Raw genomic sequence first — 14,357 nt, 5'->3', positions numbered from 1 at the left:
CTTTCTTATGTTTACTATGCCACCATCCAAGTTGTTAACAAATGCATCAGAGTAGGCATATGACAGACTGCTAGCAGACCCACCTTGGTTTCTTCATCCTTTTGAGCAAGCTCCAAATCTTGAGGTGGAGGTGAAATATTAATTAGTTCTTTCAGTACTGATAATTGTTAATTGGGTTTGATTTCCTACTCAATTAGTCATTCACTTTGTAGTAGCAACTTCTTTGGCATGCTTTCTTAGCTGTTTAGTAAATGTGGTGTGTAGGGCAGTGTCAGACATCTGAAGAGTCAACATGCATTTTTTTCAATATTGATGACAGGAAAACAGCTTTACCCTCTACCTCTGAAACCAAACCCAGCATGACTTAAGCATTTTCCAACTCTGATGCAAAAAGTGTATTCCATACATGTTTGTTTCTTACGCTGTGTCAGAGCAAGTAGATAACTAGAAGACATCTATTTTAATGTAAATGAGAGGGCATCTCTGTTTGTAGCCTCCAACATACTGACATAAAATGATGTTCTCAGTAACATGTTGTATCCCACTATGATATTATTTCGTTAGTCTCAAAAACTTTTCTCCATCGTCTGTCATACACCTGTTTAAACAGAGCCCTAGGGAACATTCATCTTGGAAAAACAGTATTTTTATTATTATTATTATTATTATTTTCCAATTAACTGTTTCTTTACCTGTTTAAAGTTGAATGCAGTTTCCATATACATTTCCTGCTGCCTTTCAATTAGAATAATTGCATCCAGCTATTTGTTTTGTGAGAGATGAAAACAATTTTTACATTATTTTTTCATTAATATAAATGAAAACGTTCTTAGTATGTGGTCCATTAGCATGGAAATGAACAGGTTGTAGAGATAGCCAGATAAAGCCAAAAGCAGTAATTAAAGGCTAGCTAATATAAAATCATTGCTAGGTCCAGCTACTGAACTGATTAAAAAAACAATCAAAAAAAGCATGGATTTGCTCACAGCTGTTTTTCATTTAGGTCAGCACCACTCAGAAATTTCTTACATAAGCACTATCTGATGAAGTAGGGCTGCTTTAAAGTTGGGAATACCTTCAGTGGGAAGCCTCTATTAAATATGTTTTCACCTGAATCTGAGAGGTGTAAGGATGGCTTGGAAAGTGCAAAAATGGCTTTATGACCTATTTGACTACCTTCTGATATAAATAGTCAGGGGAAAAAAAAAAAAGCCTTTTTTTCCCTTTGGAAGATGCCTCTGAGGACCAGAGAACGGAAGGGTATCTCAGAATATAGTTCTCTCAAAAGAAAAGAGATTAAAATAATATTGTTAAAGTAATATTACTTTAAGCAAATGTAGAAATCGGATATGTAATTGAGAGGGTTTTAAAAATAAAATATTAAGAGCTGTCAGCTATAACAATCATATTTACATCAGTCAGAGGAATTTTATTTTTCAACTTAAAAAAAATTATCTGCTCTGATCCTTCCTGGTAGTAAGCAAGAGGCAAGAAATGCAGTATCTTAGACATCATAACACAACAGAACAAAACTGTCTCTTTTTAAGAGACACTGTTAGTATTTGATAAAGTGGGTTTGTTAAGTTATAAGTAAAATACTCTTTAAATGAGAAGATGTCTGTCCTGCAGTTTATGTTTATCTTATTGTGGTCAATACTTTTTGTTGTTTCCAGGGCATTGCTCAGATAAACCTGACTGATGCAGAGAGTTCTGGTGAGATGCAGCTTCACTGGTATACTGTTCAGATCTTCACTGGTTCAGACCCCCAGAGAGCAAAGAACAAAAAACAGTGTGAAGAAAATATTCCTCGGTCTTCTGGAAATGTAACTACAGTTAAAACAGTATGGCCCTGAAAAAGTGATTTGTTTACTTTATTTGACCTGCAGGGTGGTTGTTTGTGATCTTATCTCAGGTGCAGTTTGTTTTTGAGGTGCACAGAAAGTGATACCTTAATTTAGCTCTTGTGGTAAGAGCTGGATTTTAAAAGAATTATTAAAAGCTAAATCATTTCTGGACAGGTGCTTGAAATAGTGCTCTGTGTGTGTTTGTATCCACGTTTCTAGTCCAGCTAACTAAAACTCATTGAAAATTTCTGCCACTGCACTTCAAGAGGTTTACAAGAACGGTTGTGCAATTTCCATCCTTGGAGATCTTTCAGCCCTTGACTGGGCGCTGGGCAACCTTATGTGGCTATGAAGCTGTCCCTGCTCTGGGCAAGACATCAGACTAAGTGACCTCCAGAGGTCTCTTCTGACCTAACTTGCTGGATGATGCTCCACAGTGAGAGGAAGTCTGTGTGGTTTCTGTGAGAAATTGCATTTGTGGAACACCATGTACTTTTTGATCATCAAGTTTCAGGACAGGTTTGGGTTGGGGTTTTTTGTTGTTGTTTTTTGTTGTGTTTTTTTTTTTTAGGAACATACAATGGCTATGTGTTTATTTTGTTTTCTCTGAATAATATTCATTAAATACATTGGCTTGTTCAAATGGTTTTATTTGAAGTCTGGTTTAACTTTCAGGATGCAGTGACAGCCCTGTTAGCTAGGACCACCGCCCAGCTGGAAGCAGTTGAGAGAGAGTTGGCAGAAGAGAGAGTGAAACTGGAGTACACAGAGGAGGAAATCCTGGAGATGGAAAGAAAGGAAGATCAGGCAGAAGCTGTATCAGAAAGGTAAAAATAGTAGTTTAAATACCTCATCAAACAGCTGAGTGATATTTACCATGTGGGTATAGTCTGAAATACAGCAGGAGAAACAGCACATCCTTATTCTGAGATTTGCTCGCTGTTAGTGTTACAAGTATACAATTCTATTACTACATGATGATGTGCAAACAGAAGAAAATCTTACTTGAATAGCTTGCTGAGTTTAGAGGACTTGGAATTTGGGGAGTGGGAAAACATGTATCAAACATAAGCTTTGCTAGGGAGGCAACTATAATGGGATTGCGACAACATTGTACTAAAAAAAACGAAATTTTGTGGTGACATGGGAAAATGTCAAAGATAGATATGCACTGCAAGGCTTATGGAGTGAAGTAGGCAACACAGCTCTTAATATTTCAGAGTTTGTTACAATGCTCTTTCACCATTAATAATACGCCTGTTTTGTTATGAGTTGTGTTATTTTTGTTGTTGTTTCCTTATTGTTGTTATAAAGACTAGATCATATGCTTTAAGAAAATTAGGGAAGGTGATTTTTTGTGTGTGTGAAATGTATTTGCTTGTCTGCATCTGCAGAAATTCAAGCAGAGTATGTTCTCTCTTTGAAAATTCTGTATTTCTATTGGAAAAATAATACTCTAAAATGATAAACTGACCTGCATAATGAAATATATTAACGTGACGCATAATTGCATTCTCGTGATGTTCTGACTGCAGGAGTTGGCAAGCAGAATCTGTTGACAGTGGATGCAGTAATTGCACCCAGACTAGTCCTCCTTATCCAGAGCCATTTTGCGGGGATTCGTTAGCTGGGCACATGTTTTCAACTCAAGCGGGCCAGTACAGTTCTGGAAAAATGCAGCCTCCACCACTAAAGGTAACGAGAGAAGACTCTGCGGTAGGGAAACTGCCACGCTGCCTGGCACACAGGGCGTGTTAACTGCTGCTCCTTGAGTTTGAGTCCAAATTGATCAGGAGAGAAAAGAGTCAGAAATTACTTTAACAACCTTGTCTGAGCACTGCCTTCATGACAACGGTGTGCCTTTTGAGTTGTTAAAAATGCCCTCTTTAGGGCTAACTGTTTTTGTGTGCTTACTAGTTATTTCGGAACAGAATTATTTTTTTATATCAAAAGACAAACTATTTTTACTGTGGCCTTTATCTAAACTGTAAATATGCATTCATATCAATGTCTTCATTGACCTGAAATTGTAACAGAAAAGATTATGATCAAATTCCAGTGCTCTTAGAAATAAGAATTTTGGAAGGAACTGTGAACAAAGAAGCTTAAAATATTAAGACTTGCGTTGCTGTTTCAGTGTTACAATAAATACAGCTGGAATTTTCAGAACAATGGTGCTGAAAATTATGTTTTTAAAATCTTTTGTATTCAAGATATGAGACATTGAAAATAATCCTAAATAAGCTGAAAACAGCTTATTTCCATTGAAGCAGAGGAACATAATCCGTTTGCATTGCCTTTAGGAAAGATCATACCTCCTGTTGAGGAGCAAGTTATCTTAAAGTTTGGAAGCTTTGCCAGAGTAGCATATGCTTTTCTGAATATTTTAGTGTTCTTGTATCATTGTTTCAGCAGTCTTTCAGTTCCCTTTTGTTGAGTTTCTTCTCTTCATTTGACTTCCTCTAGTTTTAAGGTCATTACTTGCTTCAGAGTCACCTTGCTTCCTGAGAGGTGACTCAGTTTTCTCCTGTTGAGGCTGGAGATCAAGTGGTAGCTTGGTTAGTGCCCAGTTGCCAATGCTGAATGCAGTCTTTGTGCTCTGCAGCTATGATTCACTTTATAACTGCATCTCATAATTGTTACTGTTCCAGCAAAGGCTTCTGAAAGGTAATCTTATATTTTGAATGACCTAGTTTTAAAACCTTTTAAAAAATGGGGTGGTTGATCCTCTGTTCTCAATGCTCATTAAAACTTGAACCTAGCTAGCAGGGCAGATTGTTTACTTTTTATACTGTTGAAATGTGCGATTGTTTTTGGTGAGAGAGAGAAAATAAGGAAAAAATAAAAGTTTTTCCTTAATTGAAATTCTAGGTGGATAAGGAAACTAACACTGAGGATCTGTTTCCTGAAGAAGTTGCTATTCTTCCAAAAGAGAGAACCAGCCGCAGGCCACGGGGTTCTGCTTTTGTTCGCAGCAGCACTATTGTTCGTTCCCAGACCTTCTCGCCTGGAGCACGGAGTCAATATGTTTGCAGAGTGAGTAAGGCTTAAAAAGGAGGTGGGGGAGTGGGGGAGGGACCTCCACAAAAGTATTTTCTGTGTTTTTTTATAATTTCTTCTTAAGACTTTATTATGTTTATAAGAAAAAACATATACTACTTTTTAATACTAATGAGTAATCTTTCACTGAATTTAAACATTTCAGTGGGGAAAAGGTCTCTTGTTTATTTTAAGAGTTTAAACCTGAGTTTATTTTGTTTAAAATTTAAGAATCTATGACAAATTAGATATTAAGCTCTTTTCCCTGGCAACCTTAGATTTTAGTCTAGGGTGATTGATTTTACAGAGGTACAGTGCTGCCAATGAGTGTATAAACAGCTTAGAAGCCATGTTTAACTTTCAGGCACCTAAAACTTTAGGAAAAGGGACTGAATGCACAATCTTAGGGTTATTGCATAAATTACGGCTCTGGTTGCTGTCATGAATGTCAGTCACAGGATGCCCGTTAGAGTGAGACCCAGGATTCCTGCGTGCACTGGTGCAAGTAAGTGAGGATCAACAGAACAGTTTTCAAGCTCGTATTAGCTGGATGCTATATTAAATGGAAAAAGGCTTATAAGCAGTTAGCTCACAGTATTGCAGATGACAGAGTCACAGAATGGTAGGGGTTAGAAGGGACCTCAGGAGATCATCTAGTCCAAACCCCCCTGCCAAAGCAGGTTCACCTAGAGCAAGTTGCACAGGACTGCATCCAGGTGGGTTTTGAACATCTCCAGAGGAGACTACACAACCTCTCTGGGCAGCCTGTTCCAGTGCTCCGTCACCCTCACAGGAAATAAGTTTTTCCTCATCAGTACATGGGTATTGATTTTGCAATATTGGTGGAACTCACCTAGCTTTAATTGCTATTGCTATTGAGCTTTTGAGAGCTTGAGTTTGAAAATGCAGTAATGATTTTTAACTTTTATGTTTTTTCCTAAACCAAGGATATTCTTGGTTTTGCTCTTATTTACATTGCACGCAGTGCATCTATGGACCCCTTCAAATTCTTCAGTTTGATTTCTAGATTCCATATCTCTGTATAATATAGAGAACACGAGTAAAACACCCTAACACACCAGAACCAAGACAGTGCAGACACCCTCACTTAATCTGCATTTACTTAAAATCGGAGGAGGAAAAGAAGCGGGAGTCTGTATTGTTTGTGCCCATGACAGTAAATATTTTAGGATGAAACATTACTGCCTTTAACTCCCTCTTCCTCCCTTTTTTTTTGTTTACATTGTCTTGGATATTTAGTAGAATGCTTGATGAAACTTATCTGTAAAACATGGATGGTTTTGAAGATTTCTTGAATTATTGTAACCATACAGTATGAGCACTATTATATATAAATTTTTATAAATAACTAAAGCTGAAAAAAAATCAGTTGTTTAAAACAAGACAGTTTCAGTGCATTTTTAAAAATAAATCTCAAAAGCAAAAGACTAATAATCCATATTTCTTAATGTAGACAACCTTGTAAGCAACCTGTATTTTCAATATCTATTCTAATCAGCTGTATCGCAGTGACAGTGACAGTTCAACTCTGCCAAGGAAGTCCCCTTTCGTCCGGAATACATTGGAGAGGCGTACTCTGCGGTATAAGCAGGTATACCTAGGAAACTGGTTTTTACTTTTCACTAAATTACTAGAACACTAGTACTTTTATACCTGAGTTTTAAACATCTACAGATACATTCTGATGTTTGTAGGAAATGTATAAGGCTTCCGTAATGTAATTGGGAGGGAGGTGCGTGTTTTGGGTTTGGTTTGGGTTTTTTAAGCTACAAGGTAGACACAGAAGTGAAATATATGTTGTTGAAACAATTATTGAGAAGGAAAATATATTTTGTTGAAACAATTACTGAGAAGGAAAAAAAGGTGTGTCAGACAAAAATTGATTTAATGGGCACTGAATTTGTATTGATTTAGATGTAAATTTTGTTAAATTGTTAAAAGTTTATGATACAGGTGCAGGCCCAGAGAAGCATGTGTGAATGTGACAGTAAAACATCCTCCCATGCAGCCTAGCATTCCATAGTATTTGAGACCCCAGTATTCAGGAATTAATAGGCTAAGTTCTCCTTTTGCCCCCATGCCACCCCACATGCTGCAGACCAAGTGGGCAGAGAAGGGCAGGTAAGGCACTAATGCCTTGTATATAAATTGCCTACAGCTTAGCCTGGTTAGCAGAAGTTAATTTCTTGCTGGTATAGGCAAGTAGGCAGCCACGCTTCCTATTTTGGTTCAGAATGTACCTTAAGACCAGTAATAAAATAAAGCCCTTTAAGGGGAATCTTGCTCAGTACAGTATTCTCTGATGTCATGACTCTCTTATGAGTTCTTCACATTGCATCCCTTTTATTATGATCATAATGTGAAAGTTTAGGCCATAAACTTAAATTAGTTAAATATTTGTAAGCCAAAAGGAGACTATAAAAGGAAGTAGTAGAAAGCATTAATTGAGAAAGTTTACATATGGTACAGAAAACCCTTACAGCTAGTTAGTTTTTCACTGTGGGATATAAATAATCTCTCCAAAACTTCATGTCAAGAAAGACTTTGTGTGAAGTCAGTACAGAAAATGTGTGCTCTATATAGCTGAAGAGAGACCAGTATACCAGGTTGAGAGTAATATATTGTGCATTTTATTTGAATCCTAATAACTCAGCAGTCCTGCAGATCATCTTTGGCTGAGATTATGGCAAGGACATCCTTAGACCTGGAGCTGGATCTCCAGGCATCCAGAACTAGACAGAGACAGCTGAACGAGGAGATATGTGTTTTAAGAGAGTTGAGACAGCGTCTGGAAGATGCCCAGCTCAGAGGGCAGACAGATCTACCCCACTGGGTCCTTCGGGACGAGCGATTCCGAAACTTGCTGAAGGAAGCGGAAAGGCAGGTATGGTAACACGAGACGAGCGCTCAACGTGTTCAGAACCTTCTGGGTTCAAAATTCCTTGATTGTGACAAGAGGTCTAAAGAGCTGTTTTTACAGAACTTCAAACAATGAATGTTGCTTCTATATTCTTGAAGTTAGCACAATAAAAAATATTTCATTGATTATTACTAAACTGTGTATTTATTTGAGGACAATTGCTGGAGAATGGCACTATTTGCCAGTGGCACACTTTGGTTTGGGATTTTTTTGTTTTAGATATTTGTCATTGGAACTTTAAGAATTTTCTTACTTCTGATCTTTGAAAGAAATTTTGCTGATTTGATATTTAATTTTTTACATCTTTTACATATTTTTTACAAATATTTGGAATGTTCACCAAGTATGTGATTTTTTTCCCTGCTCCTGGAGAAAGAAGTTACAGGCAAAAAGTGGCAAACACAGCACAACAAACAAGTGTCATTGGATTATCAGAGACAAAGAGTGAGCCTAAATTTATTTTAATGTCTTGCTTGAAAGATCTATGTGCAGTAAATTTCATGAATTTAATACATATCTGTCTGAAGAGCATTAACAAATGAAACAACACTGTCAGTCTTTGAATTTATAGTTCTTAGATCATCAGCTATTTCAGACAATGTACTTGTGTGGTTCTACTGTGGTGAGTGGGGAAAAAAAAAATCCATTATTTTAACCTGGGTATTCATATGTTTTATTTATTCACATAACCATTTTAAGCATTATGTTCTTGTTTTCAGACGAGACAGACCAAATTTGAACATCACCAAGAGCAAGCAGCAGAAAAGATGCTAAAGAAAGCATCAAAAGAAATATACCAGTTGCGTGGGCAAAATCAGAAGGAACCTATTCAGGTGCAGACTTTTAGGTAAGTGGTACTGTGTGCTGAAATAGTGTAGCATCAGTTCATTAGGGAGGTTAAGGCTCTCTGAAGCATTTTGCTTAAATTCTGTGTGTCTTCTGTATAGCCAGTAGTTTTTAACTGTATATTGATTTGGACACATGAGTTTCCTTTGAATTATTTGTAGTGCAGAGAGCCAAAGCTAAGGTAAAATTATGGTGTTACAATTCTAAAAACACATGAAATTTAAAAAAATAAATCTTTAAGTAATATTCTTTCAACTTAGTCTAGTCACCATTAAGTTCAAGTGATTTGTCAATTCTTCAATGCAAACTAATAAATATAGTTTGCATAAATAGTTTGTTTGATGTAACAAACATAAATAGTTTGTTTGATGTAATTACATTACTAGTAAAACTCTCTCCCTAAAAATTACACAGTAATATTCTAGCTTTCTCTCAAGAAACCTTTACTTTGGACTTTTTTTTCCTATTTTATTTGTGTTCACATGGTATGTGTTCTCTCTTAGCTTTATTTTTTTTCCTGACAGTTTGTTTGGTGTACAAGTGACATTGATAAACAATGTGCATTTCACAGGAAGACTTTTTTACTTCAGCGCTAAAATTTTTAAAATTTTTATTGGGAGAGCAGCAGTAAGAGTAAGAAAATGTTAGTGCAGAATAGATGTGGAGGACAGCTCAGATACAATGTTGCAGCATACTATTTCATCCAGTGTTTAGATTTTTAGAGCTTTTTGCAGTGGATACTTAAGTGAAATAGAAAAGCTGGCTGTCCTTTAATATTTTTTTCACTTGTATTATATTGAAAGGATTGTTCACACAAAGGTAGGGAGGAAGTAAGAGGAATAGAAATTTTAGGGTTGTTTTTACATCTTAAGTTTCTGGTAATAAAAGGTGGGTGTTAATGTTTTGTCTACTGAGATATAAAAAGGTATGGGGAATTTATTAAAATGAGAAGTAGAAAATTAAGCAAAAGCTGTCTTCCTTGTTTAAATTCTTGCCCTTTTTATGCACACATCCATTTCTTATGACACTTACTTTGCAGCATGTAATGTTTGCTCAATAAAGAAGCAAAAAGATGACTCTGAATGCTGTCTTTTTTTTTCATTTTTTTGGGTAGGTATTGTTACAATATGTGCAAGGGTGAACTTTGCATTGCAGAAGGGGCTTATGCAGGACTTTGCCTGTGAAACCTTTTTTCCAGTCAGCTATGACTGATGTTCACTGAGTTGTATAATGCTTCCACCTAAATTTTCAAAAATAGTTATTGTGTTCAACAGAATGTTGCCAAAAGTATAGAGTGAGGTTTAATAGTTTTGGTAAGTCTCTTGTACTCAAATAAACCATCAGTTCAGTATGTAACAAATATTAACCACTAATCAGAGTAAAGAAACCATGTTCTTGGGGGCGGGGAATGTAGGCATATGTTTGATTGATTTCCTTTTATCTTATATTGATCACAGAGAGAAGATAGCTTTTTTTACAAGACCAAGGATTAACATACCTCCTCTGCCAGCTGATGATGTATGACATGTTGCATTGTAAACATGAAGTATTTATCGCTTTTATTTTAATGAAGTTATTAGATTAGCCAAGTTTCTTTTAAAAAAAAAATTGTGCAAAAGCTAATATACACATTTTGTAAAAAATAAAAAAGTAAAAAAAGTAAACAAAAACATATATATAAATATATATACATATATATTTTATAATAACGACTGCAACAAGGCTTGGTTTTTCCTTGTTGTGAAACTGACATCTCTGAAGACAAGTTATTTTATAAAAGATCGACTATCCTGTTAAGAGCGTGTACAGTTTTTATGCTGTTTTATTTGACTTAAAGGCTGGAAGACAGAAACAAAGTGAGTTCAGGCAAATTCACTGTAGTGTAATTTATTTATAGTGCCTTTTTTCCTTGAAGGAAAATACTTACTTTAAGATGTATTTTAAGACTGAAATTTTGTTCTTCAGTATTTGTCATACAGTAGAATGGAACCATTGAGCTGGTTTTGTTTCTGATACCTGAAATGAAAATACTATGTTCTAAAATTGTCACTTTTTTCAGCTTTATTATCTGTAGCTTATTATGTACATCATATCCTTTAGCACTCTCTGTGTTATAGCAAAATATTATCACCTGCAATGTGTTTAACACTGATTAGAAGTGATGTTAAACTTTGCAGTATTCATTTGCATGTTCTTACTGTGCACTAATAGATTGTTTTCATTTCAGTTGTGTCTAAAGTATCTTTATATTCTTAACTAGATTCTCAGTTTAAACGGAGGAAGGAAAAGGGTGACAGGTCTTTGTTTTGCTGTTTAATGAAAAGGGAGCAACGTGAGCTAGCTGTGTGGAAAGACCGCTAAAGGAATGTTAGAGCAATTTCTACAGGTTTAGAGATTCTGATCTGATTCAGGAAAGTACGTATGTGCTGATTTCAGAAAGCAGCTGCATTAAGCGAGGGTGCCTAAACACATGTTCATCCTAAAGGATGTGCTTTGAGGTTACTGCCTGCAAGTTCCCTTGAACAGTGACACTTCCCAGGAGGAAGGTGTATAATTCTGGAAGGTACAGCTCACTTGATTGCTAGATGACCAGCTAAAATCCAGTTAGAAATAGTTTTGCTTGTGACTGTTTAATTTAATGAAAGACCGTCACCCTAAATTCCCGAGAATGCCAGTTTTGTGTCCTTGCATCCTGCAAGTATGTAAAAATGTTTCTTTACTAAGCTACTATAATAGAGTTTCTCATATTTTTCTAATTATACATTACCTACAAAGAGAGGTGCCCAACACAAGACTGACTTTGCAAATTGCTGGAATCTCCTAGAAGGAAAATTGTGCTGTCTCTTAATTAAAGTAAAGGTCAAATTGCTTCCAGATTTTTATATGTAAGGAAATCAAAACAACAACAGCCAAAAACTAAATGGACTTAGCAGAACCAGTCAGAATATTTTCAAATATTTTGTAAGTAAGTGTTTTTTGTGAGTTTCAAGAGCTTGTACTCTGTTACCTTGTCAAAAATCAGGAAAACCTGAAAGTGAAACTGAATCGCTTTTACTTGTCCAAACTGAGGTAAAAAGTAATCGGAGAAAAGATTGTAAACCTAAATCATTAATCAGTAGGGATGGTTAATGCAGACATTTAATTTTAAGGCAGTATTCCTTGTTTGCTGGTATGGCCTATAATTATTACAGACATCAAGTGATTCAATCATATAGCAATATATGTGAAATTAAAGTCTGTTTTGCATTTCTCAGGCTTACCATCCTGAAGTCTGTTTTTACCAGTAAGCTTCGGTGGGTGTATATTGGGTTCCCTGGGTGCAACTAGACATACTGAGAAACTATGCAGATGAAAACCAAATCATGTAAGAAATTTGTAGTGTTTGGGTAAAAATCTAGGGACAGCAAGCTTTTCAGTGCTCATTACTTGAAAAGACCAGTTAGTCAGAAATTTCACGTCTCTCTTTCAGTAGGGACCCTTACACAGTAGTGTTTATCAAAAGTTACGATGCAGTGACACCAGAAGTACTTGCTATATCCTAAGAACAGACAACACCGTGTTCCCACGAGGGTAGTCAGATATGGGAAGAGGTTGCCCAGAGAGTTGGAGCTCTCTGTCCATGGATGGGTTGGGGACTTGACTGGACATAGCCCAGAGCATCCTGTCCGCATTAGGGGTTGGGTTAGGGACCTCCCTTCCACCCTGAACTGTTCTGTGACTGTGTACCAAAGGGACGATGTCTGGTGGCCTCTCTGTCAGGAGATTCAGTTGGTGTTTTTAAATAGTGACCACTGTGAGACATTGTCGGTGTATCTTGTGGGTCTGTGATTCTGACTTCTGTAATGAGTTCTGTCTTGATGTGGCAATGAGTTATCATATTCAGTATTCATCTCTCTTGTTGCTGTCACAGTTCTGTATGATTGTGTCATTTTTGTATTATTTGAAAGTATTTCTTCTACAAAATAAAATAATTTGCCATAAACTGAAATAGAGTTTTGTTATATGTCACAGCATACGACATTGTTTGAGTGCTTTGTATTTGCCACATTCAGGATGCTTTCGTAAAGAAATTTTGTGTTTCGAATGTGGGATTGAGTAAGTGCAAGGTCCTGCACCTGGGTTGGGGCAACCCCAAGCACAAATACAGGCTGGGCAATGAGTGGATTGAGACCAGCTCTGAAGAGAAGGACTTGGGAGTGGTGGTGGACAAGAAGCTCAGTGTGAGCTGGCAACGTGCGCTTGCAGCCCAGAAGGCCAACCCTGTCCTGGGCTGCATCCAGACAAGTGTGGCCAGAGGTCAAGGGTGGTGATTCTCCCCCTGTACTCTGCTCTCCTAAGGCCCCACTTGGAGTACTGTGTCCAGTTCTGGAGCCCCCAACACAAGAAAGACATGGACCAGTTAGAACAAGTCCAGAGGAGGCCACGAGGATGATCCGAGGGCTGGAGCACCTCTCCTATGAGGACAGGCTGAGACAGTTGGGGCTGTTCAGCCTGGAGAAGAGAAGGCTTTGGGGAGATCTTATAGCGGCCTTCCAGTACCTGAAGGGGCTACAGGAAGGCTGGGGAGGGACTTTTCCTAAAGGCAGGGAGAGACAGAACAAGGGGAAATGGGTTTAAGCTGAAAGAGGGGAGGTTTAGATTAGATATTAGGAAGAAATTCTTCACTGAGGGTGGTGAGACACTGGCCCAGGTTGCCCAGAGAAGTTGTGGATGCCCCCTCCCTGGAAGTGTTGAAGGCCAGGTTGGATGAGGCTTTGAGCAACCTGGTCTAGTGGAAGGTGTCCCTGCCATGGCAGGGGGGTTGGAACTAGATGATCTTAAAGGTCCCTTCCAACCCAAACCATTCTGTGATTCTATGAATAATGCTGTCATTTAGGTGAATGTAATAAATTTTCAAATAAAAGTAAGAGATGAAATCTGTGAGATCAGAGATCCTAGAGAGAGATAGGGTGAAGACCTGAAAGGGATGCAGAGTGTAAGGAATGGCAGGTATGTTCGCCCATGTGCTTACTGCCCACGATAAGTTGGCAGCTGTATCAAAGGCTCATAGTTGAATATCCCTGGAATTCGTCGGGAGCTCCACTTAGGAGTCATTGAACTGCCTTTTTTTCTAACAGGAGTTTGTACTTTGTAGATTCGTATTGGAAGTAAGCTGACATTATTAGTTCTGTAATATCTTAATGACTGATTCCAAGGTGGAAGCCACTCAGAAAGATACGAATTAACTTTCTTAGGCTGAACTTCACCACAGTTTACACAACTTGCATAGTTGCAGAAAGGCCGTTTCTCAGTTTCTCTCTGCAGCCCCGAGTTGCAGGAGCACAGGCAAAGTCATAGCTCTGACATATGACTCCTGTCTCTGTCCAGTATTCACAAGGCGTTGAGGGTGTGACCGAGTTTAAGGTTATTTTTAAACAGTCTGCTCGAAATAGTCATTTGGAATATCAGCCCTCTCTGTCTCACTGCCACCGGGATCTACAACAAAAGCTGTCATGGGTATGTCGGTATGGGTTTTCTGTTATAAGAATGAAGTCTTGCATGTATTTCTTGCTGCTGTTCTTGTTAGAACTGTGTAAGACTTTAAAGATAAAGTGCTGTATAAAAAGAGCAATTTTTTTTTTATGAATTAGATGAACAATGTATTTTATTTTGAGCAGATGTAAAACTGAAGTTTGAATTACATGTTT

General features: G+C 37.4%; 1 protein-coding gene across 1 annotated transcript in view; it reads left to right on the top strand.

Annotated features, from left to right (window-relative positions):
- The window catches only part of WWC3 (WWC family member 3), a 63,455-nt gene extending 53,188 nt beyond the window's left edge, over nt 1-10,267 (top strand). The window contains exons 15-22 of the mRNA XM_010167474.2: nt 1,674-1,841; nt 2,520-2,671; nt 3,380-3,539; nt 4,716-4,880; nt 6,403-6,495; nt 7,561-7,788; nt 8,544-8,671; nt 10,128-10,267. Of these exons, the coding sequence (XP_010165776.1) occupies nt 1,674-1,841; nt 2,520-2,671; nt 3,380-3,539; nt 4,716-4,880; nt 6,403-6,495; nt 7,561-7,788; nt 8,544-8,671; nt 10,128-10,194 (1,161 nt within the window). The 3' untranslated portion in view covers nt 10,195-10,267. The remainder of the gene's footprint in view (nt 1-1,673; nt 1,842-2,519; nt 2,672-3,379; nt 3,540-4,715; nt 4,881-6,402; nt 6,496-7,560; nt 7,789-8,543; nt 8,672-10,127) is intronic.
- The last annotated feature ends 4,090 nt before the right edge of the window (nt 10,268-14,357 follow it).

The sequence above is a fragment of the Antrostomus carolinensis genome, unplaced genomic scaffold (assembly GCF_000700745.2).
Source record: "Antrostomus carolinensis isolate BGI_N321 unplaced genomic scaffold, ASM70074v2 scaffold2335, whole genome shotgun sequence".
Lineage (NCBI taxonomy): Eukaryota > Metazoa > Chordata > Aves > Caprimulgiformes > Caprimulgidae > Antrostomus > Antrostomus carolinensis.
Note: the sequence above shows the minus strand (reverse complement) of the source record. Positions and strands in the feature narration are given on the sequence as shown.